We start from the raw sequence: 27,905 nt of genomic DNA on the forward strand, positions 1-27,905 counted from the left end.
TTATACACCTTTCTCTGCCCAGCCATCACTTCCTGGGATAAAGGCATGTGTGCTTCCCAAGCAAAAGCATGGGATCTCAAGTACTGGGATTAAAGGTGTGTGTGATTCCCAAGTACTGAGATTAAAGGTGTGAGCCACCACTGCCTGGCTCTGTTTCTCCCCTAGACTGAGTCAATCTCATGCAGTCCAGGGTGGCTTTGAACTCACAGAGATCCAGACAGATCTCTGCCTCCCGAGTGCTAGGATTAAAGATGTGTGCCACCACTGCCTGGCCTCTGTGTTTAATCTAGTGGCTTGTTCTGCCCTCTGATCTTCAGGCAAATTTTATTAGGGTACACAATATATCACCCAGGCCATTTTCTTTCAGACCACCACAATGGCCATCAACACACAGACCCATAACTGGTCAATGCATAGAGAATAAGAGACTTCAGAGTTCTCAACCATAAATGGGATGTCTATGCCACACTCTACCCCCAGTGCTCAGGGCTGTAAGAGCCAAGGGGTTGTAGATGAGTTTAAGGAAAGAATGTTTTCCAGACACAATAGGATAGGTGCATATATGAACTCACGATGATTGTGTCAGTTTGCACAAGACTTGTGCAAGCTCAAGTCAACAAAATCCCAGCACAGGGTTTGTGGTGGTGGTGGTGGGGTGGCCACAACAATCTTATCCCTTGCTAAGGAGCTCTTGGCATTTGAATGCTCCTGGGAGAGGGACAGTCAGTTTTCTTCAATATGACACTGGATACAGGACCACAGTCCGGGGCAGCCCCTCCCATAGCAGTAGTTGGCTAATATAAACTAGACTGGATGGGTTTGGGAAAGAGGGAGAGGAAGAATGAGAAAAAAGAAAAGGAACCTCAGCCTGAGCATGGAGTGGAGGGTGGAGGCGGCAACAGGCGGTCCTCTGCGTTACCGAGCTTCTGTTAGCGTGGTGTTGTGCTTTGCCGTTACTGGGTCAAAACGGATGTTTCTCATAAGCAAAGAAGATTTTTACTTGTACTTTTATGGCAGGAGACATTACCAGCTCTTCAGAAGAACTGCTGTGTGAAATTCAAGCTACAGACATCTCAGGAGAAGGTCTTTGTAAGCATGGGCCTCCTAGGGCTCTGCTTCCCACACAGGATGGGAAGGACTCCCGACTGCCCTGTGTAATTTCAGCACAGGATGCCTGAGTACACTGTGGCCAAAGCAGTGTGTAAAAGCATCTGGCTGGCTGCAGTTCACACTTATTTTTCTGCTTGATTTTTATAAAATTCATGCACAACGGCCCAGAAAGCACATTCCTGTTACCTAACAGTGAAGACTGGAAAGCTGATCAATTCAGATCACACTGCTGGGCTGGGGAGATGGCTCCATTGGTAGTCTACTGCACACGAGGACCCGAGTCTGATCCCTACCAGGCGAGTGTGATTGATATCAAACTTGTATTCCCAGCACTCAAGAGATGGAGACAGGTGGATCTTTGGGGCTCACTGGCCAGCTAGCCTAGCCTACCTGGCAAGTACCGGGACAATGACAAGCTCCATCTTAAAACAACAAATTAGACAACCTAAGAGGTTGACCTCCACCCTTCATGCTCATGCATATACATGTGTACCCACATACAGACACACACTAGAAACAGACACATACATACAAAGAGATACTCATGACAGCTAAAATTCAAGGACAAGATCACAGTCGTACCTCGTCTCCTGCCACTACCAGACAGAAAGTGAAGCATATGTGATGGAAAACTCAAACATGAGCATTCACAGGGCAGCAGACATGGTGGTGGACTGAAGTGAGGACTTCATAAAGGCTGGCACAAAGCACAACTTCGGAAGCTTTAGTCCTGAGTCTCTCTTCACAGGTGTGGGGCAGACCTTGATGTGCTTAGCATCAGCCCTGTGAGGTCACTGCAGTGTGTCTGCAACAGGACACCTGTCTCCTGTGACCCTGCTCCTGCACATACAGATATGTGAGGGTGGGCTGAGGTTAGTGCCAAACCAGTACCACATCAAGTACAAAAGCAGCCCCAAGGTAGCGTGACTTGGAAACACATGCACATTCCAAGCCCTCTGGGAACTTCAAGAGGGCACAAACACACAGATCCATTGCTGGGATCTGGAGGAGAAGGTAGCTGAGAATGTCCTGGTTTAGCAAGTTGTTATCCACAGCTGGAGGCTGAGTGGATGAGTCATTGTACTGTGTCCCTGCTAGTCACTGGGCTGAGTGCTGTTTCTGTCCATCTCTGCTTCAGTTGCTGAGCAACATGGGTCAGATGTGATCCAGAACCCCTGACTGTGTGGCATCTCAGCAAAGGTGGAATGCTGTAGCAGCAAGAGAAAGTGAGTTTCAAGCTCTCTAGCTATACTTCAGTTAAGAGACTAGAAGCCCTTGTCATGGGTAAGCTGCAGATGCTTATAGAGAGCTCTCTAGGACCTGCTGACCCATTTTCTACTTAAGTGAAGAGATCTGGGCCCCAGCAGCTGGCTGTCATCTAAGCTGTTTAACTAGTAGAGTATGACTGCCCACCTCTCATCCCTTATTAGTGCCAAGAAGTCAAGCTTCAGATTGGACACGAGATACTACATTTCTAGGTTACAGTCACAGCTAATATCTAGTTCATCTTTATTGGGTGCTGGGTCCTATATTAAGTGCTTATATGTATTACATTTAGTACTTAAGAAAAGTGCAGTTTCTAGAATTATTTCTACTTTACACAGGAACAGTTGAAGCCACTGCAAGCTAAAACCGTTTCCCTGCAGTTACACAATAACCAGAGATCAGTACATGGTAGCAGCTACCTGTTTTAAGAAAGGACATGGCCTGACCTCACAGGAAGCACTGGATGTCAACGCCTTCTCTACACTTTATTGGTATGTGATCCTGTCCTAGTCAATTCTTTGTCTGGACAGGAGAGTTATGGGGGTGGTACCCCCACTGCTCCTAGTAGACAGAGTCCTAAGAAAAGAGTGAATCAACCATCATTCCTGTCAACTGGAGGAAGGTAACAGGAAGGGTGAGGGCAGAAAGCCCATGTGCTACCCAGCAGACAGGCTCCGGAGACTGGATTCTGTGGAAGGCAGAAGAGGAAGGAACTGGTAGAATTGACAATGAGTCCCTTAAAAGGGGAGGCATCCTTAAGCCAAGTTTCATCTCCCCAAGTGCTGCCTGGGATGGAGCCTGCAGGCCATAAGTAGGTTTGAGAACACACAGCATACACACATGTTCCTCTTTCTGCCCTTCTTGCTTCTCTTTCTAGTGTACAAAGAGCATTTTTAAACTTGAAATCTTTTTGATTCCTCCAACAACCCGAATACCAAACTGAGGTTTTGTGCCTAAGTGAAAGCCTGCTGAACTGACTCAAGATAAAGTTTGAAGTGTTGGTGCCTTAAAGGATGACCCGTGTCTGCAAAAGAAGTCCCCAGTGACTGGCCTGTTACCTTTAGACTTTAACTGGACCATTCCCTCCTTAAGCCACCTCCCTCAGGGCCTTCCCTGTGGGGCCGAGAGCAGCTCTACTGCAAAGGCACAGAGGAGAGAGCAGGCTGGAGATTCTTAAAAACTCTTGTACTCGACAAGGCAGTCGGGCCTGGCACATTACCTTTTTTCCTAGAAATATCTGTGCAGGGAAAGCGGATGACAATCCTTCCAGAGGATGTAAACAAAGTCCTGGGCTCCTTTAAGACTGCTTCCTGTGGCACTCTGCTCTGGCCTGGACTGTGTTTATCACAGCTTGAGAACTCCACTAAGGATTTAAGAGCCAGGAGTCCTGGTGTGAGCACAGTTGTGGGGTCAATGTTCACAGAAGTATGGTAACGGTCTGCTGTGTTCTCAGTTAGGGGTTGTAGCACACGTTCTCATTTCCCAGATAAATCTGCTGGGCAGACACTGACTGTGAGCAGAGGAGAGTGGATGTGGGGCATATCCAGTGAACTAGAATAGGGTTAACTAAGCCTTATGAAGGGCCTCCGTCGATGTGGTCTGGCAGGTGTCTTTCACACACTGACAACTGGTCAGTATTCGCTGGGTCTGGGTTCACAAGGACAGCAGAGTAGAAATGAGTGGTGAGGGGCAGGAAATCCTGAATGCTGAAACATTTGGACACTGTGCCAGTGCAGAGGGCACAAGTGCTCCCAAGTCCATAGAGAAGGTGAAGAAGACTAGGTATTGGATAAGGAGCAAAATAATGTCATACGACCTATTTAATAGAGGGCATCTAACAAAGTTGTGAACAGGCCAGCAGTAAGGTGGTATAAGGGGAGAACTGTGCTCATCATGGAGGTCTGATAACAGAAAAGTCTGGAAAGAAAACAACTACAGAAGAGAGACAGAGAAGGGCTACAAGATGACAGTTCATAAAGGTCAGCAGGAGTGAAGAGAGTGGGAGAAAGGAAAGGTGCGTGAGCAGAGGGAAGAGGCCAAGGTCAAAGGTCAGAATCCAGGAACTATAGAATGGAAACACCTGCACTCTTAGAAAGTTAGTGGCACAGCCATGTTGGAAAGTACCCAAGCACAGTGGAGATGAACAGCCTCGGAGAGAAGGATGAACAGAACCTAGGGGATGACAGGTACTAAAGTTCACTACTGATGGCAGCAAGATTGTGGAACAGTGAAAACTACTGCCTGGTTGGAAGAGTATAGAGAATACTGTGAAATGCAGAGATGAAGATGCAGGTGGCATCATGAGACGCTGAGCTGGGCTTTGGAAGCTGGAGAAGATCTGCAGAAAGGTAGGCATGAGTTAGGCTAACATGAGATAGGGAAAGGCATAAGGAGTTAGGGATAGATATAAAGACAGAAGTCACCTAACTACAAATAGGTAACTATGGTAGTGAGTGGAGGATTTCAGGCCAAGAGGGAGAACCCTAACTTGCCCACTCATAGCTGATGTGCTCACACGGTAGCAGCAGCCAGGGAGAGTGCACCTTTACCCACTAAACTGGCATTTTGTGCTGAAGGTAAAAAGTGAAGGGTTTTGACTGAAATCCCAGCACCTAGGAGGCTGAGGCAGGAGGACTGCCATGAGTTCAAGGCCAACCTAATCTACAGAGTGAAACTCCATCTCAAAAGAAAACAACACTGAGAAGTAGAGATCTACCATCCTGTGCACATACAGATGTTCCTTCATGAAACATTGTGTGGCCAATGAAGAGGGTGTGAGGAAGCATGCCCCAAACACTGAAGTTTTTATAAAATAATAGTTATGTTTCTATGCCTTCACAGTCTTTAGAAGGTCTTCATTCTGAAGGAGCTGATTAAAGAAGATAAAACACACACTGCCGTTCAGTTTATCACACAGCTCCATTGATGGGCATTCTAGAACATTCTGTCATTGTTTTCATCACAGATTCAGAGAAACACTTTGGACATCCTCTAAGGCAATGGAAGGTTGCTGCAGCAATGGGCAGTGGTGTGACATGAGCACTTATACTCCATTTTTCATTTCAGTAACAAACACCACTATCTATTTTAATCATGCATCCACATAAATGTTTCCCCATACCCTGATCTTAAATATTCTGTTGTGCCCTCTTGACACACTGGGGACTTCTGTAATCTTTGCCCATAAAAATCACAAGCTTTTCTTGCTTCTTTTCCTTTTTTCATTTTTCCATTTTGATATTTTAAGTCCCAAGAGAAGCCATTATTAATCAGTATGAATTGGGAGCTGCTCCTCAGTCTTCCACCATTATATGCTGAACAGACAACTGAGAAGTTTCAAAGTCTCAAGAAACGGCTCAAATGAGACGTTGGGGAACCCTTAGAGTCTACTGCTGAAGTGGGGGTCATATAATTCCAAGAATCTGAGCAGTGTGCAGTGAGCTGGCTGGCATTCTCTGACAGAGAAACTTCTCATTTTTAGACTTTCAGGCCTGGACAAAGGACCTGTGTTTCCTTCAAAGTCAAGGTTATTAGTAAAAGTCAGTGTTGGCCGAGAGAGAAACCATTCCACGTGTGGTTATTGCACATTTGAAGTATAGCTGCTCTGAGATGGGCTGTGAGTGTCAAATATATATTAGATTTCACAGATTTAGTGTAAGAAAGCATGTCATCTCATTCATATCTTCAATGTTTTATGCTAAAATTTTAAACCATTGTTAAATATTAATCATGCACTAAAATAATAATTTAGACATATTAGGGTTTAACTAAAGATAAGATTAAAGTTAATTTTTATATGTTTTAAAATATGACTTCCTGACATTGCATACACAGTTCTCAGTTCCTACCAGACAGTTGGTGGCCATTTTACAGTGGGCTGGCACTTTCCACATGAGCCACTAGGAGGCAGTGGTCAGGGCTGCTGAATTAAAAGGACTGAGGTTTCTCTGGTCCAAACTTTAGTGTCCTCATTTATTAAATAGGAATGATGAGTGGCTGCCTCTTAGGAACAGTCAGACCTGCGCTGCTCATATGCAAACAGTGAGCATTGCATTCTACACTACAGAAAGAAGCATGGTTTTATAAAGCAAACTGCAATAACTCAAAAGCTGGCTCCAGAGAGGACTAGGGCACGGATGCTGAAGAAACAATAAATCCTGGCACTTCACCCCACATTTGCAACATTCTCGCCCTTTTCTTGATTTCTACTCATCACTCCTGGCCCAGCAGCCCATTAGGGGAGCAGAGGTTAGCTCAGATCCCTCTAAATGCAGAGCAACTCTGCAGATTTCTGCACCACCTTCCTCTATCACTCAGCAAGCAACCTCCACATAATGAAAACAAACTGAACTGTGCCCTTCAGAAAGCCTATTAGGAAATCTACACAGGGCCAAGGCAAGCTCTTACACAGATTTATATTATGTAATCTGAGGCTGGGGAACTATTTAGGAAAAACAGGAATGTAGCACAAACAAGACAAGGAGTCAAAGTGCAGAGTTCAGTCCTGGGTCAGTCACAAGCCTAGGTCAGGGTCACATAGCTCTTGGAGGAGCCTTGGGTTCCTTACCTGTTGTTTTAAGAATTACATAGTACAGCTATACACACACAAACACACACACACACACACACACACACACACACACACACACACATACATTACAAGTAGATTGTATATATAACTTAAGTTAGTTAGAAAGTACTACACAAATGTTAGCTATTAACATGCTTTCATTCACTAGATTCTGAGACTCACACTAAGACATGGCTGCTTCTCCCTATGCATGGCACTTCTTAGGATCCCCATTTCCTCTTCTCCACTCACACTGAGGTCTCATTTGAAGAGCACCATTAAAAACAAAAGGCCCCAGAAACCACTCTAGTCTTACATGGATGAAAGCCATACTACTGATCTGGGTGATAACTTACTTTACTGAGGGGGGAAAGCCTTATACCGGTAAGTCAGTAGCTTTCCTCACTGCAAAGCAGCCATCACTACATTCTAAAGCATGCTTTCCTATAGTTTTAACTCAAATGTACTTATTGAAGAGGTCAGTGGAGACAGACTGGGTGGGAGATTAACATCTTCAGCTTGGTCCCCAGCAGGAGGAAACAGGACAGAACCACTGCCACGAGCTGTTGTCCAGTTTGAGCACAGAACTCTGGAGAGCATTCTTGACAAGGAATCTTACTCTGTAGGCAGCCATTCAGGTTGGCTTCTTAGGAGGAAAAAAAAAAACCTCATTGAAAAGATTTCTGAAACTAGTGCTATATAGAAGTCAATTACCTAAGGAGATACCTGTGGGATTTTCTACTGACTCACTGAGCCACAAAAGCACACACAGACCCTCTAGTAACATTCAAACTCAAGTTCTTACAACTTCCCACAATGACACACTCTGTGTTCACAGAGGCTCTAAAGTGAAATAAAAGTGCTGCCTGCAGCTAATTAGCTGTCTCAGTAACTAGACTTCACCCTTTCCATGTGTTTTAATATGTTTTATTTTATTTTTTAAGATTTATTTTTATTTATGTGTGTCTGTGTATGTTCACACATGTGTGGGTGCCTGTGGAACCCAGAAGATGGCATCAGATTCTCTGGAGCTGGAGTTACAGGCAGTTATGAACTACCCAAAGTGGGGGCTGGGAACTGAACTCTGGTCCTCTGCAGGAGCAGTTCCTGCTTTTAACCATTGAGCTATATTTCTAGCCCCTCCTGAAAATTAGTCTAACTCCAGACAAGCCTGGCTTTTTTTTTTTTAACCTTAATCCACACTGAGCACAAACCCTGGTCAGGCCCTTCGTTTTACCCTCAGAGAACTCTGCTTTCCTGGAGGTCTATTGTGGAATGTTAGTCTTGGGATGGTTGTACCCCCTAGAGTCCTTCATAAAGGTTCACAAGGGACTAGAGCATAGGAAAGCTCTTTGTAGCATCCCCTCCTTTGTAACACAGCACATGCTAAGTTTCCTTGACTGTGTAACCCTCTCTGTTCCCTGTGGCAGACAACCCATGGGCTGATCCCAGAAAGACATTCCGAGAAATATAGCTTTTAACTAACAAGAAGTAGATTTAATTGCCAACGCTAGGAAGAGGTATTGGTAGCACAATGAAACAAGGGTCTCTGGAACTCTCCAGGCCGCCCAGCCAGCAGAAGCCACTCTCCTTACTTCAGGAGATTCCCCAGATTGAAGAGTGCGCGGTTGTGCTGCGGATGGAGCTGCAGTGCCCTCTGGTAGTACATCTTTGCCTCTGCCACGTCCTTTGTCAGTGTCCCAAGGTTGTTCAGCGCACTTGCATGGCGTGGGTACAGCCTGGAAAATCAAAGTGTTAAACTTAGACTTCTAAACAGGTATCTCAAGCATGCCACAGCCCAAATGCACCCTGAACTTTTCCTTGAATTGGGATGTCTGTGTTATATCTAAAGGCCAAGTGCTTTTGCAGCTGTAGGTATCTAAATAAATATAGCAAAAAGCAAAACTTTTAAACTCAGAGGTGTAAATAAATAAACCCCAACACAGCAAGAGTAAATAAAATGTTAATTTATAAGAGTAAACACATTTCAGTCCCTCAAAAGCTGATTACACTCGTTTGCCATAGAATCTTCCCTGACCTGGGTGAGAACTTTTTGTTGAGGTCACACAGCTACCTGCTGTGGGATGGTCTGTATGTCAAATTGTTCTGATTGGTCAATAAATAAAACAGTGGCCAGGCAGGAAGTAGGTGGGACAAGGAGAGAGGAGAATTCTGGGAAGCGGAAGGGGAGGCAGAGAGACACTGCCAGCTGCCGCCAGGACAAGCAGCATGTGAAGACGCCGTAAGCCACCAGCCACGTGGCAAGGTATAGATTTATAAAAATGGGTTAATTTAAGATAAAAGAACAGTTAGCAAGAAGCCTGCCATGGCCATACAGTTTATAAGTGATATAAGCGTCTGAGTGATTATTTTATACGTGGATTGTGGGACTGCGGGGCTTGGGGAACCTGGAGAGAAGCCCTCCAGTAACAGCTACCAGTTCCCTGTTCAATGCTTTCAGCTGGTGCAGGGTCCCCCTCAGGGAGGGATCTTTTCAAATATCTTTGGATCAGAACCTAATAATACTGCTTCAACCAAGAAAGGATGGAAATGTTTAATCATAGAAAGAAACACTTGATTGTTATGGAATATTAGTTAATGATGTGTTACATTCTTTTATGATGTGTAGCATTTGTTTAATGATGCAAAGATGTGTTGCATTCTTTTATGTTGCATTTATTTAACTCTGTGAAGCTGTGTTACTTTGCCTTCCTAAAATACCTGATTGGTCTAATAAAGAGCTGAATGGCCAGTAGCAAGGCAGGAGAGAGAAATAGGTGGGGTGGCCAGGCAGAGAGACTAAATAGAAGGAACAAAAGAAGAAGGAGAAGACTCCAGGGGCCAGCCAGCCACACAGAAAGAGATGGAGTAAGAAGCAAAGAAAGGTATATAGAAAGATAAAATTCCAGAGGCAAAATATAGATGGGATAATTTAAGAAAAGCTGGGTAGAAACAAGCCAAGCTAAGGCCAGGCATTCATAAGTAAGAATAAGTCTCTGTGTATTTATTTGGAGCTGGGTGGTGGCCCCCACCGAGTCAAAGAGTAAAAAGTAAAGAGTAAAATCAACTGTATTTGATCTTGACCCTCTTTCCCCATTCTCCCTCACTTTCCTTCCACTGGGCTTGATACAATTCTTAAAATCCTGAGAACTTAAAACAGCTCAGACAAAAATTAGCATGCAATGAAGTAAAAGCCAGCCTTCCTAAAATTCAAAAGAAACAAAAAGCAGGGTGGCATATGTATCAGCAAACTAAGTTATCCACACATTAAGGGAGGGAGGGGTCAATTCAGTCTTTCATTCAATATGGTAGAACCACCACACAGTCAGCCCTTTCTGACCAATCTGGAATGGGCATACTTAGCAGGCTAGAAGGCTTCCTCCACCTGTCACTTACACATAGAGTTGACTTTTAATGTAGAAAAGCCAAGACAATGCTCACCCCAGTATGTGCTAATGTAAATGCAATTTGGCTAATGCAAAATTTTGAAGCATTTTCTCATATATCACCTCATTTAAAAATTCCTTGTGTAACGCTTTACCATTGAGGAAAGGGAGGCTGGGAAAAATGAGCTAAAGCAGCAGATCTCTCTCTCTCTCTCTCTCTCTCTCTCTCTCTCTCTCTCTCTCTCTCTCTCACACACACACACACACACACACACACACACACACACACACCAGAAACACTTGTTCTCTTAGGTGTTAAAAAGGCAAATTATTCTTGTTGATCCATTTGTTTTCCCAAGTAATATACGAGTCACTCAACCCTCAGCAAATAAATGAATTGCATTGAATTAGAGCTTCTATTTAGAATTTTTATTATTTCCTCTGAGCAAGTTGTGGTGGTATTGTGTTCCCCGGAATATTGTGCACGCTAATAAACTTATCTGGGGTCAGAGAACAGAACAGCCATAGAGGATAGGCAGTGGTAGCATACACCTTTAATCCTAGCATTCCAGAGGCAGAGAGAGATCTACCTGGATCTCTGTGTGTTCAAGGATACAGCCAAGCATGGTGACTCCCGCCTTTAATCCCAGAAAGTAAGCCTGTAATCCCAGGGAGTGATAGCAGAAAGCAGAAAAGTATATAAGGCGTGAAGACCAGAAACTAGAAGCTTTTGGCTGGTTAAGCTTTCAGGCTTTCAAGAAGCAGTTCAGCTGAGATTCATTCTGGATAAAGACTCAGAAGCTTCCAGTCTGAGGAAACAGGATCAGGTGAGGAAGCTGTGGCCTGTTCTGTTTCTCTGATCTTCCAGCATTCACCCCAATACCTGGCTCCGGGTTTGTTTTTATTAATAAGCCCCTTTAAGATTCCTGCAACAGCAAGTTACTTAAATTATGACCGAATAGGAACCAGTTCTCAGAGGGGGAAGTGAAATCAATGCAACATGTAAAAGGATGGCTTCAGAAATAGTTATTTACTATAAAACATTGGAAACACCCCCCCCCCATCTTAAAATCATCATGACTGTTAGGTCCAGAAGAAACTCCACACAAACGGCTCTCTGTGGTGCTGTTAGGATACCAAGCACATGCTGGCCACAGGCTCTATCTGTTACTGAGTCTGGTGTGGCTATTTAATCATACTGTGACATTCTGAGACTGTTAATAAAATCAGCCTGGGATCAGGGGTGGAGCCAGCGACTAGTTGACAAGAATTAGTCATAGAGAGTGCGGAGGACCCAGGAATATGTATAGGGAGACCCACAGGAAGGAGTAGGGAGGGACTTAGAGAAGAAGGGATGCTCTCTTGCTGTGTCTCCAGCCAAAAAGGAAGGTCAGTTGGTTGCTTCTCGGCTTCTCTGAGCTAGCAGGTTCTCACCCCGAGTCTTTCTTGGTAGATAGAGTAACTTAGATAAAAATAACAGGAGTCCTTGCTGGCATGTGTGAGAACCAATAAAAAATAAGTTTTAATTATGGTGCCTAAGAGATCCATGAAACAAAAACACCTCTGATCTGCAAGCCCCTTGCCTAAGGACAGATACTTCCTGAAATGCTGGAGGCTGTTGTTTATGGGAGGTAACAAGGCAAGTTCATCTGACCATCTGCACCTCACATGCTCGATCACATGTGGGCAGGAAATACGTCAGGATGTGCGCTTACCACTGATTGGACCCCATGGGAAATGTGGTGAATCATGAGTTTTGCCTTTTTAAGCTCCTGAAAACTGTGACTTGGGGCTACATTCTAGAAACCCAGAGATAGATCTGGCCATCAACCTGACCAGTATTCAATTAAAACTTGCTTCAAATTTGGCTTTAAATTGTGATAGTGGTCTTATTCTCCACTGGTGGGATTAACACACCCTGGCTCTTCTTGGCTCTTCTCACCCATTCCCTACCCTAAAGCTCTCCAACTCATGGGCTTCCCTTCCCTAGCGTCTCATTCCCTCATAACCCTACTATTTTGGCCACATGCTCTCTTAGCTCCTCCTCCTTGGTCTCCTGTACCCTTATTCATTCTCTCTCTCTCTCTCTCTCTCTCTCTCTCTCTCTCTCTCTCTCTCTCTCTCTCTCTCTCTTCATGAACAAGTCCCTTCTGCTGGCCATGTTCTGTCTGCTACTTCCTCTCCCTGCCCTGGACACTTCCAGATGGCTCTGGCTATACTCTCCTTCATGTTTACAATAAAAACCTTCCCCTCAACCATACCTTGGGAGCAGTCATGTCCTCAGTTTATACCATTATCTCTTCAAGAAGCACGCATTGTATGGGAACTAGCTAGAGTCAACAACACTCAGTAGCCTATAAGAAGTGAACTCCTGCTTTATGAGTTTCTGTTTGTAAGGTCTGTATGTGTATATGTGTGTACATGTAGGTGTGTGCATGTGTCTGTGCAGGGAGGATGCTTAGTGTCCTGCTCTATCACTCTCTGTCTGATTTCTTTGAGGCAGGGTCTCTCATCGAACCTGGAGCTAGGCTGGTGGCCAGCAAGCCCCACTAATCCAGTCTCCACCCACACAGTGCTGGGGTTTTAGGCATAAGCAGCCATACTTGGCTTTTTATGTGGGTGCTGTGATCTTACCTCAGGTCTTTGTGCTTGCTCATCAGGAACTCTTGCCCACTGTGCCCTGTCTGTAAAGGCCCATAGATATAGCTGTTTGAGATTAAAGTTTGTCCTTATATTTTGTTTTACTCGTGTATTTTAAAAATTAAAAGTTAAGAATTTAAAGGTTTAAAAGGGTAAGTTTTTACCCTTTCAGTACCTTACCAGTAATTTTATTGTTCAAATAACATTGATTTATGTGTTATAGTTTGCAACTCCCTTCCAGAGCCATACACACCTAACCAAGTGTCTGATTTTCATGCCACACATTAATTTATTTGAGGTTAACTAAGGTTGGTTGTTTATTTTCTATTTCCAGTTGAGAAAAAAAATATCACAAAGAAAAACATGACTAGGAAAACTCTACCTCTACAAATGAAGCTCAATCTCACTTCCTTCAGGCATGGACAGACTGCTAATCCTGCACAGTTTAAGAGCTTGATTCCTTCTGTGCCATCAATTCAGTCATCCTGTCACCGGGCGGCCCTAGGTGACACTGGTGATCTTCCCGGTTTGCTTCTTTGACTGTATGAAGTGATTACCAGCACTTAACCTGGTATCACTGCGGCTCTATTTTCGGCACTGAGTTCCTGATCCCCTGAAGAAAGCCTCAGGGGCTGAATAGGACCTCTCACCTCCTTCACCTCAGTGACCTCAGGGCTGCTGTGGAGGGACTCCACCCAGGGGTTTGGCTGAGGCTCTGCAGAGTGAAAACATTTTCTCCAAGCCCTCAGGAAGTGAGTCACTTGTAAACGGTTGTATTGTCCTGATTCCAGAGGTTTCACTTCTAAGGGTCGGGAAATCTACTGAACTAACACTTCTCTTCCCTTTTCAATAGGAATGGTTTGCACAACCCATGTTTCTCGGAGCCTAGGATGAGAGTGATAAACTTTGGATTGAGTGGCAGAGTGAACAGGAAACTGGTCCATGGGGAAAATACTGGACTAGGGGACAGATATCAACTGCATGATGCTGAGTACGTGTGTGAGTAAATTGCTTTTGTAAAGTTTCCGTGTGAATGAATGAGATGACGGGCATAAAACATCCATCATCACAACTGCATTTTGGGGTCAGATGCAGGACCCTGGTGATCACATGCCAGGGACTGGGGAGATAGTTGGTAAAGTCCCTGTCACACAAGCATGCCAGTCTGAGTTGGGATTCCCCAATACTTATGTAAAAGCTGGACATGGAAGCTGGGCGGTGGTGGCGCATTCCTTTAATCCCAGCATTGAGGAGGTAGAGGCAGGCCGATCTCTGTGAGTTCGAGGCCCTCCTGGGCTACAGAGTGAAATCCAGGAAAGGCACAAAGCTACACAGAGAAACCCTGTCTCGAAAAAACAACAATAAAAAAGCTGGACATGGTTGCGTATGTCTGTAAACTTGGTCTTTGGGGAGCAGAAACAGGTGCGTTCCTAAGGCTTAATGGCTGCCTACTTGATACAGTCAGTGAGCTCTATGTTCAGTGAGAGACTGTCTCAAAAAACAAAAAACAAGGTGAAGAGAATGGAGAAAGATACCTGACTTTAACCTCAGGCCCTCACTCTCACCTGCATGGGTGAACACACATGCACATGAAGAAACACACACCACCACTCATCCTCTTCGTTGCCTCTAGGGGCCTTTGAATAGCTCCTATCAGTCAAAATAACATCTATTCTTTCTCCATCACCAGCCCAGTGAACAAACATTTAAACCAGCTCCCATACATCTGTTCTTCCTGTGCTGTGCCCTCTCAGATACTAAGGCTAAGGAACCATTTCCATTTTGAGAATGTAGAGGTATTGTCAGTTCTTCACAGTAGGAATAATTGATCTTCACAGGCCCAGCAGCATTTTCCAAAGCTTCTCATGTTTGCTCCACACTAAATGCAATTCTAGACCAGTTCTACAGCCATACCCAAGGTCGGGGCTCATTCAAAGTCCTGTGTGCCTTCTGAGTGGTAGGTCCATGTGCTCCTGGGTCTTTGCTGTAATGGCATTTCTCAGCATGAACATACACTGGCTGGTGGACTAACTCAGAGACAACAGTGGACAGGAAGATGTGTCTGTGTTCCTAATCAACAACTTCCAGCTAAAGGGATCATGGGGTGGGGAGGGCACATATTCTGAATGTCCATCTTGAGCATTCGGGATCATCACTGGCACACAATTGGAAGCAGGCAGACTGGGAAGTATCTGGCAATACCCAGATCAGCCCTGTACCAGGAAGAGCTATTCTGCCCTCACTGCCCACAGCACTCTGAAAAGCACCATTTGAAGGGTCCAGAAATACAGAAATATAAAATTATAAGCTTAAGAGATAAAAACTGACAATCGTCAGCTCTAAAGATTAACTGCTAACAATGGCTGTCTGCTTACAGCCAGCTCCTCTGTCAACAGCCAGGGATGAACTTTCAACCCCTTTGCCCCCGAGAGCCTACAACTGCCTGGACCAAAGTTAACTTTTAATAGTTGGTCCTACATGACTTCTTGCATGCATCCCATACCTGATGGTCCTACGTGACTCCTAGCATGCACCCTGTGCCTACACTATAAAAGGGGGCCAGTACCTGCCTCCATTGCCACAGCCTCAGAATTCCAAAACTGGCTGTGGTCTCAGCTAGCTGATAAGCTTTTGTGCCTGCCCCAGTGTTTTGCTTTTTTAATTTTTCTGGAATAAAGTTTGCTTCTGGTTTAATGGACTTTGGTGGTCTGTCCCCCATTACTGTGAGACCCTGACCCAACACACTGAGCGTGGTAGGGCTGTCACAAAGTGTCCTGTGACTGAGATGTTATACATTGTTGTTACACAGGCTTCCTCTCCACAAGTATTTCTTAAGCACCTACAGTGGGCCATGCTCTCTGTCAAAGGCCTAGAACAGCAAGACAACCTGCCCTTGCTTCTAGACAGTAGGAAACAGACAGAAAAGTTGGAAACAGTGAGCTGTGGGGAGCATGGAGAACACATGACTGGGGTCTCCTTGTTCCTAAGGTATTCTATAATGAAGATGTATAAGGAGGGACAGTGATGGTGGGGACTGGGCCTGATGAAGGGGCAAAAGCAGGGAGAGAAAGAAAAGTATTGTGAGGGCTAGCATTATATTTTTAAGTTTTAATTACTGTGCTTAAGAGATCTAAAAACCAAAATTCCTCTAACCTGTAAGGCCCACTTGCCCAAGGAGAGATAACTTCCTGTAATGCTGGGGGTGTTGTTTATGTAGGATAACAAGTCATATTTTTTCACTTCTATAAACAAGGTTGGTTGCCCCAAATGCACAGGATGTGCTTGATCACACATAGGTGGAGGTATGCAGGCAGGAATTAAGTCAGGATGTATGCTTGGCCCCTATTGGACGAAGGGAGGAACGGAAGTACATAGTCTTGTGGGTTTTATCTTTGCAAGTACCTGACTAACATAATCCGGGGCCATTTTCTGGGAATCCTGGGTATAGAACTGGTCAGTGTCTATATTCCTGACCAGCATTTAATAAAGCCTGCTTCAAATTTGGTTTAAAAATTGTGGTAGTGGTCTTATTCTCATCCAGTGGGATTAACAGTGTTCTGACAGAACACAGTCCATGAAAGAAGCTGTGTGAGAAGATTTCTGAGAGCTTGTGAGAAAACTCCAAGTAAATAAGAGTCTTGTAACCTCTGTTCCTCATGGGTTGTTCTTGGAATGTGCTTTCGTGCCCCTCCCGGGTGTGATAGCAGGAGCGGGTTTACTTCAGGTTACCCGTCATCCTACCCATTATTATTCAGAATGATGTTCCCAAGCACAAGTACAAGCTAAACTCATGTGACCTTGTCCTGGGACTGTATACAACTTGAACTCAAGTGAACTTTGCTCATATGACTTGGCCTAACCCTCAGAACTCCCTCAGAATATAAACTGTCTGATGCTCTGAATAAAGTTGGCTATTGCATAAGACTTTAGTCCACCTCAGTTTTAGGCTCCACCCTCCCAGGCTCACACTGCCAACTAGAGTGGCAGCAGTGTTCCATGGAAAGAAAGTAAAGCCAAAGAACTCAGGGAATCAGAGACAGTTCACCAAGACAGGCAGGCTCTGCAGAGACGGTGAGTACTGGGTATGCAGTGCAAGGGGAAGGATGTGGAAGTGCCCCACAGCCTGCCAGGCACATGACTGCAATAGAGGGAAGACAGGCAATGCAGAGATACATCTAAGGGCTGAGCAGCACAAAGAGGCGAAGGGAAGTTTTCTGAAACAAAGTGAATATCCAAAAAGAAGAAAGCCCAGCAGAAGAAAGGAGTGGGAGAACTGTTTATGAAGGGTTTTTCAGAGGAAGAAGAGTCTAAGGAAATACCAGGGAGACCAACAGCATGTATCATCATGCTCAAACCAAACCAGGTATAGAAGAGTGTGTACTTTGAAGATAAGGAGAGTCAAATGCTCCAATAGGTGATTCCATAGGCCTATCTGCTGGGAAGCAGCTGGTAACATTGGACAGAGCCTCAATGGTCCCAAGAAGAGGGCCTGAGGGAGCAGAAGGACACAGAGAAGAGGCTGTGGCTCTCTAGGAGATTGTGTTACTTGAGAGGCAAAAAATGAACAGGCCCACTAGCCTACATGGCAAATGAAGAAGAAATAGAGACAGACTTATGTGCAGGGTTGTTTAAAATTGGAGCAATTAAAGAGCATTTACAGAGCAACAGGTGCCAGATGAAGAACAGTAGAGTAGTTTGAATGTAACTGGCCCCATAATCTCACAGGGAGTGGCACTAGTAGGAGGTGTGACTCTGTATTACTGAGAGTGGCCTTGTTGGAGGAAGTGTGTCATGTGGGGGTGGGCTTTGAGAATTCTCATGCTCAGGATACCACCCAGTGTGTCAGTCGACTTCCTGTTGCAAGATGTAGCACTCTCAGCTCCAGCACCACATCTGCCTGCACTCTGCCATGCTCCCCGCCATGATGATAATGGACTGAACCTCTGAAACGATAAGCAAGTCACCCCAATTAAATGTTTTCTTTATAAGAGCTGCTGTGGTCATAGTGTCTCTTCACAGCAATAAAAACCCTAAGACAGGCAGTTACAGAAACAGATTTAAATAAAGGATTGCAAGTCAGATGATTTCAACACTGGATGTGATAGGATCCTGAGCACAAAACAAGAAAGAAGTAAAGGTGCAGAGATACACTGGTGGATAAAATTCTTGCTGCTCAAGTATAACAATCAGAGTTTGGGTCTCCAGAACCCAAATAGATGCCAAATAAGCATGGAGAGACAGGGAGGCCTCAGTGCAAATTGGCTAGCTAGACTAGCTGTATCCATGAACCCAGGGGTCCTAGCTCAATGAATAAGTTGGATCTTGTCTTAGTTACTTTTCTATTACTATGATGAGACACCACAACTAAGTCAAATTATAGAAGAGTTTATTTGGAGCTTACAGTTTCAGAGAGTTAGAGTACATGACCATCATAATAGGGAGGCAGATTGACAGGCATGGTGCTGGAGCAGTAACTGAGAGGTCACATCTTGAGACACAACCAGGAAGCGGGGAGAGAGAGAGAGACATCAAATGACAAAAGTCTTCTTGAAACCTCAAAGCCCACCCACAGTGACACAACTCCTCCAACAAGGCCACATCTCCTAATGCTTCCCAAACAGTTCCACCAACTGGGGACCAAATGTTCAAATATCTGAGATTATGGGAGCCATTCTTATCAAACCACCACAGACCTCAATTAAGGAAACATCATCCTTGGACCTTACACCTGGTACACACATGTGCACATACACCCATACAAACATATGTGTACATACATGTCCAAACACCACCCACATATATACATGCCAAAATAAGAGGGGAAAAGAACACAATCTTTGCAGAGAAGAAATTTGCTAAAGGAGTTGGATCATCGACATGTGGAAGCAGTAACAACTAAGTTTGAATCCTGAGGCAGTCTGTCACAGACCGACACTCTCCTTCCAGTGTGGCAATCTCTATGAGAACCTTCAGCTCACTGAAATGAGGTTCATTCACACTATGCTGCGTCATCTGCCTGACTCGGAAGCTCTGGATTTAAGCTTGAATCTCATCTGAAGGAGATCACCTCACAGAAGCGTTGATGGTAAGGTTTGAACAAGCTTCTGGACATAACGGCCCAGACAGACTGATTAAGTGTCCTCATCACAAGCCCATCTCCTGGCAGTGTGGGTCCAGGTAAAGAAGCAAAGACCTGGTGTAAACCTCATCTGTTTGTTAGAAACTACAGGTTTTATTGATAGTTATTGTAGTCTTTTAATTTTTACACTATACTTGTTAGATTTTATAAAAATTTCACAAAATTTAGACAGTTTAAAACACAGATATGTTAGCCGAGCATGGTGGTTGTGGTGGTTTGAATAAGAATGGCCTTGCTGGGCAGTGGTGGTGCATGCCCTTAATCCTAGCACTTGGGAGGCAGAGGTAGGTGGATCTCCGAGTTTCAGGCCAACTTGGTCTACAGAGTGAGCTCCAGGACAGCAAGAACTTAACAAAGAAACCCCGACTTGAAAAACCAAAACCAAACCAAACAAAAGAATGACCTCTACAGGCTCAGGTACTTGAAAGTTTAGTAGGATGAGGTGTGACCTTGATGGGGATGTGCTTTGCAGTTTCAAAAGCCCATGCCAGGCCCAGTCTCAGTCTCTCTCTCTCTCTCTCTCTCTCTCTCTCTCTCTCTCTCTCTCTCTCTCTCTCTCTCTCTCTCTCTCTCTCTCTCCTCTCTCTTCCTGCTGCCTATAGATCAGGACACAAAACATAAAAACCCTCATCTCCAGGGCCATGCTTGACTGCATACCACCATGCTCTCCACTATGTATGATAATAATGGACTAATACCATGAAACTGTAAGCAAGTCCCAAATTGAATGCTTTCTTTTATAAGAATTGCCTTGGTGACTGTGTCTCTTCACAGTAATAGAACAGTGACAAAAACAGAACTTGGTACCAGGGATGAGGGCATTGCTGTAACAGGCCTAGTATTGACTGTGTCACGTTATTCATGGTAAGTCTTATGCAGATCTACCGTAAAAAGGAGCAAAGAAAAAGACAAAGCACAGTTTGAAGAGAAAAGGAGCACATGGAAATGTCAAGTTGGAGACAAGTCTAGTGCTCAAGGATATGCAAAGTTTAAAGAAGGCCTGATGCTAGATGGAATAAAGGGAGTGGTGACCTCGGAGCAAGACCCTACACAGCTAAGCTTCCAATTTGTAAAAAGGAATTAAAGAAAAGCTTAAGCAGCAAGGGAAACAGAAAGCTGACACAAATGTTATTGAATGAGGTGGCCATGTTCTAGCCCCAGAAAGCAACAAAACTTGGCAGTTTTAGCCACATGGCTCTGGCTTTAGAGTCAAGGATACAAGAAAGAGGTTGTGGGATCTCCCTCTGTGGCTAAGGGACACTTCTGAGGCCAGGTATGCACCAGGGATGTCCCTGAATGGAGGCCCAGACCAGTCATTGTATGAACCTATGAAGGTGAAGCCTGGATTGCCTTGGAGACCCTGTTAATATTCTGATCCTGCCCCTTGGGGGCCACCCTGTGTCCGGATGTAAAAGTCTCCTTTTATAGAAAAACTCTGCCCCTTTCTCTCACTTCAGCCTTTTCCTCTCAGAGGTGTGCACTTCCTCTCAGAGGTGTGCACTCCCCCTCTCTTTCCCTTCCTCTCTTTCTGTCTCTCTGCCTCTTTATCTCTCTATTATAATAAACTCTCCATGTGGATGCAGTGTCTGGGTTGTGTATCACTGGCCACTGCATCTGCCCAGCATGTTTCCCTGAACAAGCGGGATACCCTGGGTGTGGGGGAGTGCTGCATAATAAATCATAACAGACTACAAGATGTTGGAGATGTCAGAGCTGTGGGATACCTCCCAAGGAAAGCTGTAGACTGGGTTTGGAACCAGTCTAAGAGAGAGAAGTGTGTTGCAGTCAACAAAGCTGAAAGGAGTTGGAGATTAAAGAACACTTTGACATCAGACATGGAGATGCAGAGTTTGGAGTTTGCCCAGCTGGTTTTTGGTCCTGCTTTGGTTCAGTATTTCCTCATTATGCTCCCTTTTGGAATGGTAATGTATATTCTGTGCCATTGTATGTTGGAAGTATGTGATCTGTTTCATTTTGATTTTACAGGGGGATTACAGTTAAGAGAATGCCTTGAGTCTCTGAAGAGGCCTTAGACTTTAAACAATGTTAAGACTGACATACATTATGGGGTCTTTTGAAGTTGGACTGAATGCATTTTGCATTATGATACAGGTAATAACCTATGGAGGCCAGGGAATGAAATGTGGTGGTTTGAATAAGAATGGCCTCTTCAGGTTCATGTATTTGGATGCTTAGAAGGATAGGAGGTGTGATCTTATTGGAGGAGGCATGTCCCTGAAGGGGTGAGCTTTGAGGTTTCAAAAACCCATGCCAGGCCCAGTATCTCTCTCTCTCTTCCCTTTTCCCTCCCTCCCTCCCTCCCTCCCTGCTGCCTGTAGATCAGGATGTAAATCTCTCAGCTCCAGGGCCATGCCTTCCTGCATGCCGCCATGCTCCCTACTATGATGATAATGGACTAATAATCCTCTAAAATTTTAAGCAATTTACCAATAAAATGCTTTCTTTTATAAGAATTGCCTTGGTCATCATGTCCCTTCATAGCAATGGAACCATGACTAAGACAGTGGTGGGCAACTATAATTTCAGTAGTGGGGAGTCTAAGGCTGAAGGCTTGTTCCAAGTTCAAGGCCAGCCCGTGGTCTCAGTGACAGGTAGAGCAGTAGGAGTGGTGACTATGGTTAGACTTTGTCTCTGAATGCTATGTGATGAATGATTTGGACATTGCTTTAAGCCCGCTACAGGAATAATAATGAGATTTGCCATCTGTTTGAAGTAAGTGGCAACACCATCCTCATTAACACAAAGTCAAAGTCTATTCTGATGAAATGTGATGAACTCTGAAGCACTGAAGGTCCCATACATTTTGGGTAAGGGTTACCTTTCCTGTAAAGAAGCAGCATGTGCTGTTTGGAGCACGTGCCTTCTTCAGTTTGGAGGCACTCGTTTCCAGCTGCCAGGATGTGGGTGCTACCAAGGCCCATCTCCTCTCCACCAGACACCTGGGGTGTAGCGCCTGGTGGCAAGGGGTTGTCTAGATTGATGTCTGCTTATGACCGCTCTGAGGGGTCAGCCCTGCTGCAGAAGTGCTCAGGGTCAGTGAGCCTGGTGCGGTTCAGTGCATCCCCACGCCCTTGTCCATCCTGCTCTCAGCTTCCTTCCTGAGTTTATGAGAGTGCTCTGAATGGATTTCCTGCATGCAAACCTCTGCCCTGAAGTCTATGTCCTGTGAAGCCTCATCCAAGCTAGTTAAACAGAAGTGAGACATGGGGAGGAAAAGGCAGCCTGAAAGCGCGGACCTTGCCTGAAGATAAATAATGACACTTTCATTTTGAAACTCAGTTGATAAGTTGGCCACAATTTTACTAAAATTCAGTATTTTTCTAAAGCAATGTTAATTCCTTAAACTTTATGAACACGAGACATAATAAATAACACCTACAGATGTGTATATATGTGCATATATGCATGTGCATATCTGATATATGTGCGCACGTGTATGTGTGTATGTACATGCATGTGTGTGCATGTGTATGTAGATTAAGAAGGTAGTTTATTCTTAGTTCATCAACACAAAAAAACAAAAATAATTTCAAGCACCTACTTGTGATATTGAAAATTTCTTTAGAATTTCACAGATAAAAATGCCACACCAGCCAAAGAAACCATCTCCTCCTGGCTAAACTTGGTTAATAAACAATATTGGGATTTTAATTTTTTTCCAGAGACACAAGGCAGATAGTGTCGTGGTCACAAGAAAGACATTTAAAATGTTTCCTTAGCACAGATTGTAGAAACACTCGCTGACTCCTGATTTTTAATGACTGAACTCCAGCAGCTTATAAACAGAATTTTAAAGGAATTACAGGGAGCTAATGCCGGCAGACTGGAGGCATCAAGAACAGTAGTTAACTAGACATCTCAGGTTTCCTCAGACTCTAATGTCAACCATGCTTCTTCAGTACTCATTCCTCTACTAGTTCATTTTCCCACAGACACTTAGCTCAATCTAATGGGATCTCCCTGTAGAATTCCAGTCATCCCATGAAGGAGGAAATACAAAGAACTACATCAATGGGCTCTGTTCTCCTGACGAGTCTATACACTAAGCAAACTGCAATAGATTTCAGTTCAATTCTTTCTCATGCATTAGCCGAACAGTTCCCTTTCTTGCACCTGTGATAAAACACCTGACAGACGCAACTGAAGGGTGAAAGCCTGGGGAAAGCAGGCTGCTTACTTGTACCTGGTCCCAAAGGGTAAAGCTGGCACTTAGCCAGCTTCCTCCTGTTCCCTTTTCATTCAGTTGAAGGCCCCAGCTCACAGAGTGGCGCCAGCTACATTCAGAGTAGGTTTTCCCTCTTTGGAAACACCCTCACAGGCACACTCAGTGGTGTGCCTCATCAATGCCCCAGGTGTTTCCTAATCAGTCAAGTCAACAATGGAAATCAACCATCACACTGGAGATGTCTTTTGTACAAGAGAAAATTTAGTTATCCAATAGAAAAGAGCCTGGTCCATTGTGGGAACCTTCCTGTGGTGGTCTGAATAAGAATGGCCCCCATAGGCTCATATATTTCAATGCTTGAAGGATTAGGAGGTATGACGTTATTGGAAGAGGTAAGTCACTGGGGTGGACTTTCAGGTTTCAAAAGCCCATGCCATTCCCAGTTTCCCAGTTAGATTTTTTTTTTTTTTCTGCCTTGTGTTTATAGATCAAGGTGTAAGCTCTCAGCTACTGCTTCAGCACCATGCCCAGGCCTGCCTGCTGCCATGCTCTGCACATGATGGTCATGAACTCACCCTCTGAAACTGTAAGCACCCCCAAAGTTGTTTTTTTGTATAAGTTGCCTTGGTCATTGTATCTTAGCATAGCAACAGAAAATTAACTAAGACATTTCCCTATGAGTTATTGATCAGGAAACCCCAGAGCACCCCACCAAAAAACCCAGGCTATTGGTTGCCCACCATAACTAGATGGTAAGAGCTTATTGCTGCAGATACAACACACTTTGGTTGTAGGACACAGAGAGATCAAGCTGGAACTGATCTGAAAACTTCTTCCCTGCAGGCTAGCTTTCAAAGTGCCAGAAATGTTGTGTAGGCTGTTGGGGGGAAAAAAAACCCACCAGTGGAATTATCCTGTGATGAACACAGCACTGTATACAACAATATTGTCTCACCTGCCAGGCCAGATGTGCACAAAGGTTATGGATATAATCAATCATTTTGGACTGACTTTAAGTCCTGTTGAACAGGAAGGGAATTCATGCTTGGTGCTATAAACTTGATCAAAATGTCCACCTGAGTGCCTTCAGTTTGGACATCATATCACCTGACTGCATTGTTGGAACTGTGGTGGCTAAATTTTAACTGTGAAATTAAGATGAAGCCACTCTTGTAAAAAGAGTTTCCCGAGTGGCAGAGGGTTGCAGTCCCTCTATCAGCATAGAATCCTGCACATAGAATGTGTCTGGGGATGACACATCTGTGTGAATGAAGGTTCCATGGAGCTTTCCTCCCTCCCTCCCTCCCTCCCTCTCTCCTCCTACCCTTCCCCATCTCTCTTTCTATCTCCCCCTCCTTTCCTCACCCCATTCTCCTTCTTTCTTTTTTGGGGATGGGAATGAGAATTTGGGCAATTCTTCACCATATAGCTCTGGCAGGCCTAGAGCTCACTATGTGACCAGGCTGGCTTTGAACTCCCAGCGGCACTCATGCCTTTGCCCCTCACATGCTGGGATTTCAAGTGTGCATCACCCTGCTCAGCCAGAAGTCTTGCTGATCCACCAGACAAAGGCGGACTTTAGTCTCTGTTCCAGGTGCTGGCTCTCGGCCAGCACAGTTTAACAACCTGAATTTAACCATGCGGGGATTTAACAGTGAGAAGCAGATCCCATAACTATCACCTGTAGTAAGACTGCACTTCAAAAAGCCTGTTGGTTATACTGTCAGATCTCTAGACAGCTTCTAAACCAAGGAAATGCTAAACTCAGATGTGCCTAATAAAGGTGGGTTCTTTATTTACAGTATTCACTGCCTTGAAATATTTTACAAACAGGTAAAATATAAGTGTGGAAAGAAAACATAAGGAAAGTAGGTAAAAATTAGAAATACTAAAAAAAGAGGGTTTGTTCAAAAAATTGTCACTGATTTAGATGTGAAGCAACTGTAAAAGACTGGAGGAAAATAAGACAAAATCTCAACTAGTCTACTCAAATGACTGTAAGTTCCTTTAACCTGTATTCGACTCTAAAACAACAAAACTGTAATGACCTAATATGGGCACCATCACTGCGAAATTGAATCTGCAGGCTCTTGAGGAGTTTTTGTTGTTGTTTGTTGTTGTTGTTGTTGTTGTTGTTACTAGAAGGCTTGTGAGTGAATGCACATTTGAAATTCCAAGGCAAGATAAAATACTAAGAGGATTCATGAGGCTGGCTGTGATGCATACCTATAATCCCAGCTATTCAGGAGGCTGAGGCAGGAGAATTGCAATTTCAAGATCAGCCTGCTGCAAAATCAAATGTAAAAGGTGGCTGGGGAGAGAAGGGCGGGTGGGGAAGGAGGGAGAAAGAAAAAGAGGAGGAAAGAAGGGGGAGGAAGAGGAAGGAAGGAGACCTGTTTTATGATTTTGTTTTTAACTGACTTTTACAACTAGTCAATAAACACACAAATCGCCAAGTACCCACTCCACATCTCCTGCACATTGTTCAGGCAGGGTCACCTCCTTCTTCCGGACATACTGGAGAAGGCATTGCTTGGGAGTTCTTAGGTGGGAACAGCACAGCTGGATTGTTGGGAGGTCTCTGAGCTTCCCTCCTATTACCTGCCACAAAATGGCAGGAATCTCCTATTCCTATTCCTATTCTTCTTCCTATTCTTCTTCCTATTCTTATTCTTATTCTTATTCTTATTCTTCTTCCTATTCCTATTCCTATTCCTATTCCTATTCCAGCAGAAAGTTAGAAAGCTTGAGAGGCAGACAGTGGATACACCCATGTTTCTGGTTCTCTCAGATGAGAGTCTCAGGATTTAGTGTCAAAATTAAGTGTGAACTGGAAAGCTGCCCCTCACGGCAACACTTACATGCTTAGCATTTGTTGAAGACTTAAGGACAGGTTTCTGAGGTGGTGTGCACATGACATGAAATGGCCCCACAGACCCAGGCGTTTGAACACTGGTCCTCAGGTAGAGGTGCTCTTTGAGCGACTTAGAGACTCTCTGGGAGGTATGGCCTCACTGAAGGAAGCAGGTCACTGGATGTGCTCTGAGGCTGACACCAGGCTCAGCTTCACCTCTGCTCTCTGCTCCTGCCAACACAGTAGGTAAATGCCACTGCCTGTAGGGTCTACGTGCCCATTTCAGTAGTTAGGGGGGTTGAGGAACTGATTCCAGACCCCACCGCCTTTAATTTGCTGCTTCCCCAGTCACTCTCTTCCTTGCTGTGGTAAAAGAAGAGCATGAGGTAATCTAGAGTTGAAGGAGAAGAGCCACTGGGTAGGAGATGAGTTGAGTCCCTCTCAGCAATTCCCACCAAGGAATAGCAGTACGGGGAATCTTCCAGTCACCAAGGATAAACAATTGTCTCGATGTTGAACAGTCCTGGGGTTCTCCTTTTTTGTCTAACACAAAGAGTGACAACTTATTTTATTTTATTTTATTTTATTTTTTTTGGTTTTTCGAGACAGGGTTTCTCTATGTAGCTTTGCGCCTTTCCTGGGACTCACACTGTAGCCCAGGCTGGCCTTGAACTCACAGAGATCCACCTGCCTCTGCTTCCCGAGTGCTGGGATTAAAGGCATGCGCCACCACCGCCCGGCCGAACTTATTTTAAAATAGAAAGTAAAACACTCCTATCTGCCAAAAGTCCACGGCAGAGGAGTCCATACAAAAATGAGATTTTGAATCAGGAATGTCTGGGATCCAGGTTGAGAGCATTAAATAACTCACTAATTTCAGCACTGGTTTTAAGCTTTGATTGTCATCCCCCATTCAGGGTGTATATTTCTTCTAGAAACAAATATTTACTTTTGTTGTTTCACAGGAAAGAAGCAGAAATAGCAAACCAGCAACTATAATTTTGTGGAATCATCTGCCAGAGAATTTCACTTCATATAAACCTTTGGCCCAGCTGTGGATCAGGGTCAGCGTTACTTTTCTATTTGAAGCTGACAGAATTTGTAAATGTGTAGAAAGTCTTTCTCGCATCAACACTGTTGGACGGACTAACTGCCTATTTCCTCCACTCAAGAATGTATGAGAAACCAAGAAACATTTACCATTAAGGCCAAAGCATACTTTATGTGTACCTGTCATGTACTATATCTTCTTTTTTCTATTTTGGCCTTTTTTTGAGGCAGGTCTCAATGGCCGATTAGTCTCAACTAATTGGCAATTTCTAGGCCATTGAAACTGTTTCAAAGCAAAGTGTACAGTGCCTAAGGAATGACATCTGAGGTGGATCCCAGGCCTCCACCCTATCATGTGCATACATATGCACCACCCCAGCATCTATAAACATAGAAAAGGGATGAGAGAGGCCTAAAGCTTTCAATATACACAGTTAAAAGTTCATTAGAACAAGTATTCCTCCCCAAACTTATCAGTGTATTTTTAACAAAAAACTCCTGCTTTACATATTTGTATCCAGCTGAGTTTCACTCCACTGTGTTATGTGCAGCAATGACAGTATTTTTTTTTTTTTTTACAAGATGTTGAACATGGAAGGTGTACAGGGTAGCTGTTCCAGCTTTGACCTGAAAGTACTTCCCCCATTGAGGCTTCTGGTAACTGTCACACCTATGAGGCGGGGCCGAGACGGGAGCCCTTAAGA

General features: G+C 44.4%; 1 protein-coding gene across 6 annotated transcripts in view; it reads right to left on the reverse strand.

Annotated features, from left to right (window-relative positions):
* Window positions 1–27,905, reverse strand: part of Tmtc1 (transmembrane O-mannosyltransferase targeting cadherins 1) — a 224,109-nt gene that overhangs the window by 40,139 nt on the left and 156,065 nt on the right. For all 6 annotated transcript variants that reach the window (XM_076568360.1, XM_076568361.1, XM_076568362.1 and 3 more), the window contains one exon: window positions 8,542–8,685. In XM_076568360.1, coding sequence (XP_076424475.1) covers window positions 8,542–8,685 — 144 coding nt within the window. The remainder of the gene's footprint in view (window positions 1–8,541; window positions 8,686–27,905) is intronic.

The sequence above is a fragment of the Peromyscus maniculatus genome, chromosome 3 (assembly GCF_049852395.1).
Source record: "Peromyscus maniculatus bairdii isolate BWxNUB_F1_BW_parent chromosome 3, HU_Pman_BW_mat_3.1, whole genome shotgun sequence".
Taxonomy (NCBI): Eukaryota; Metazoa; Chordata; class Mammalia; order Rodentia; family Cricetidae; genus Peromyscus; species Peromyscus maniculatus.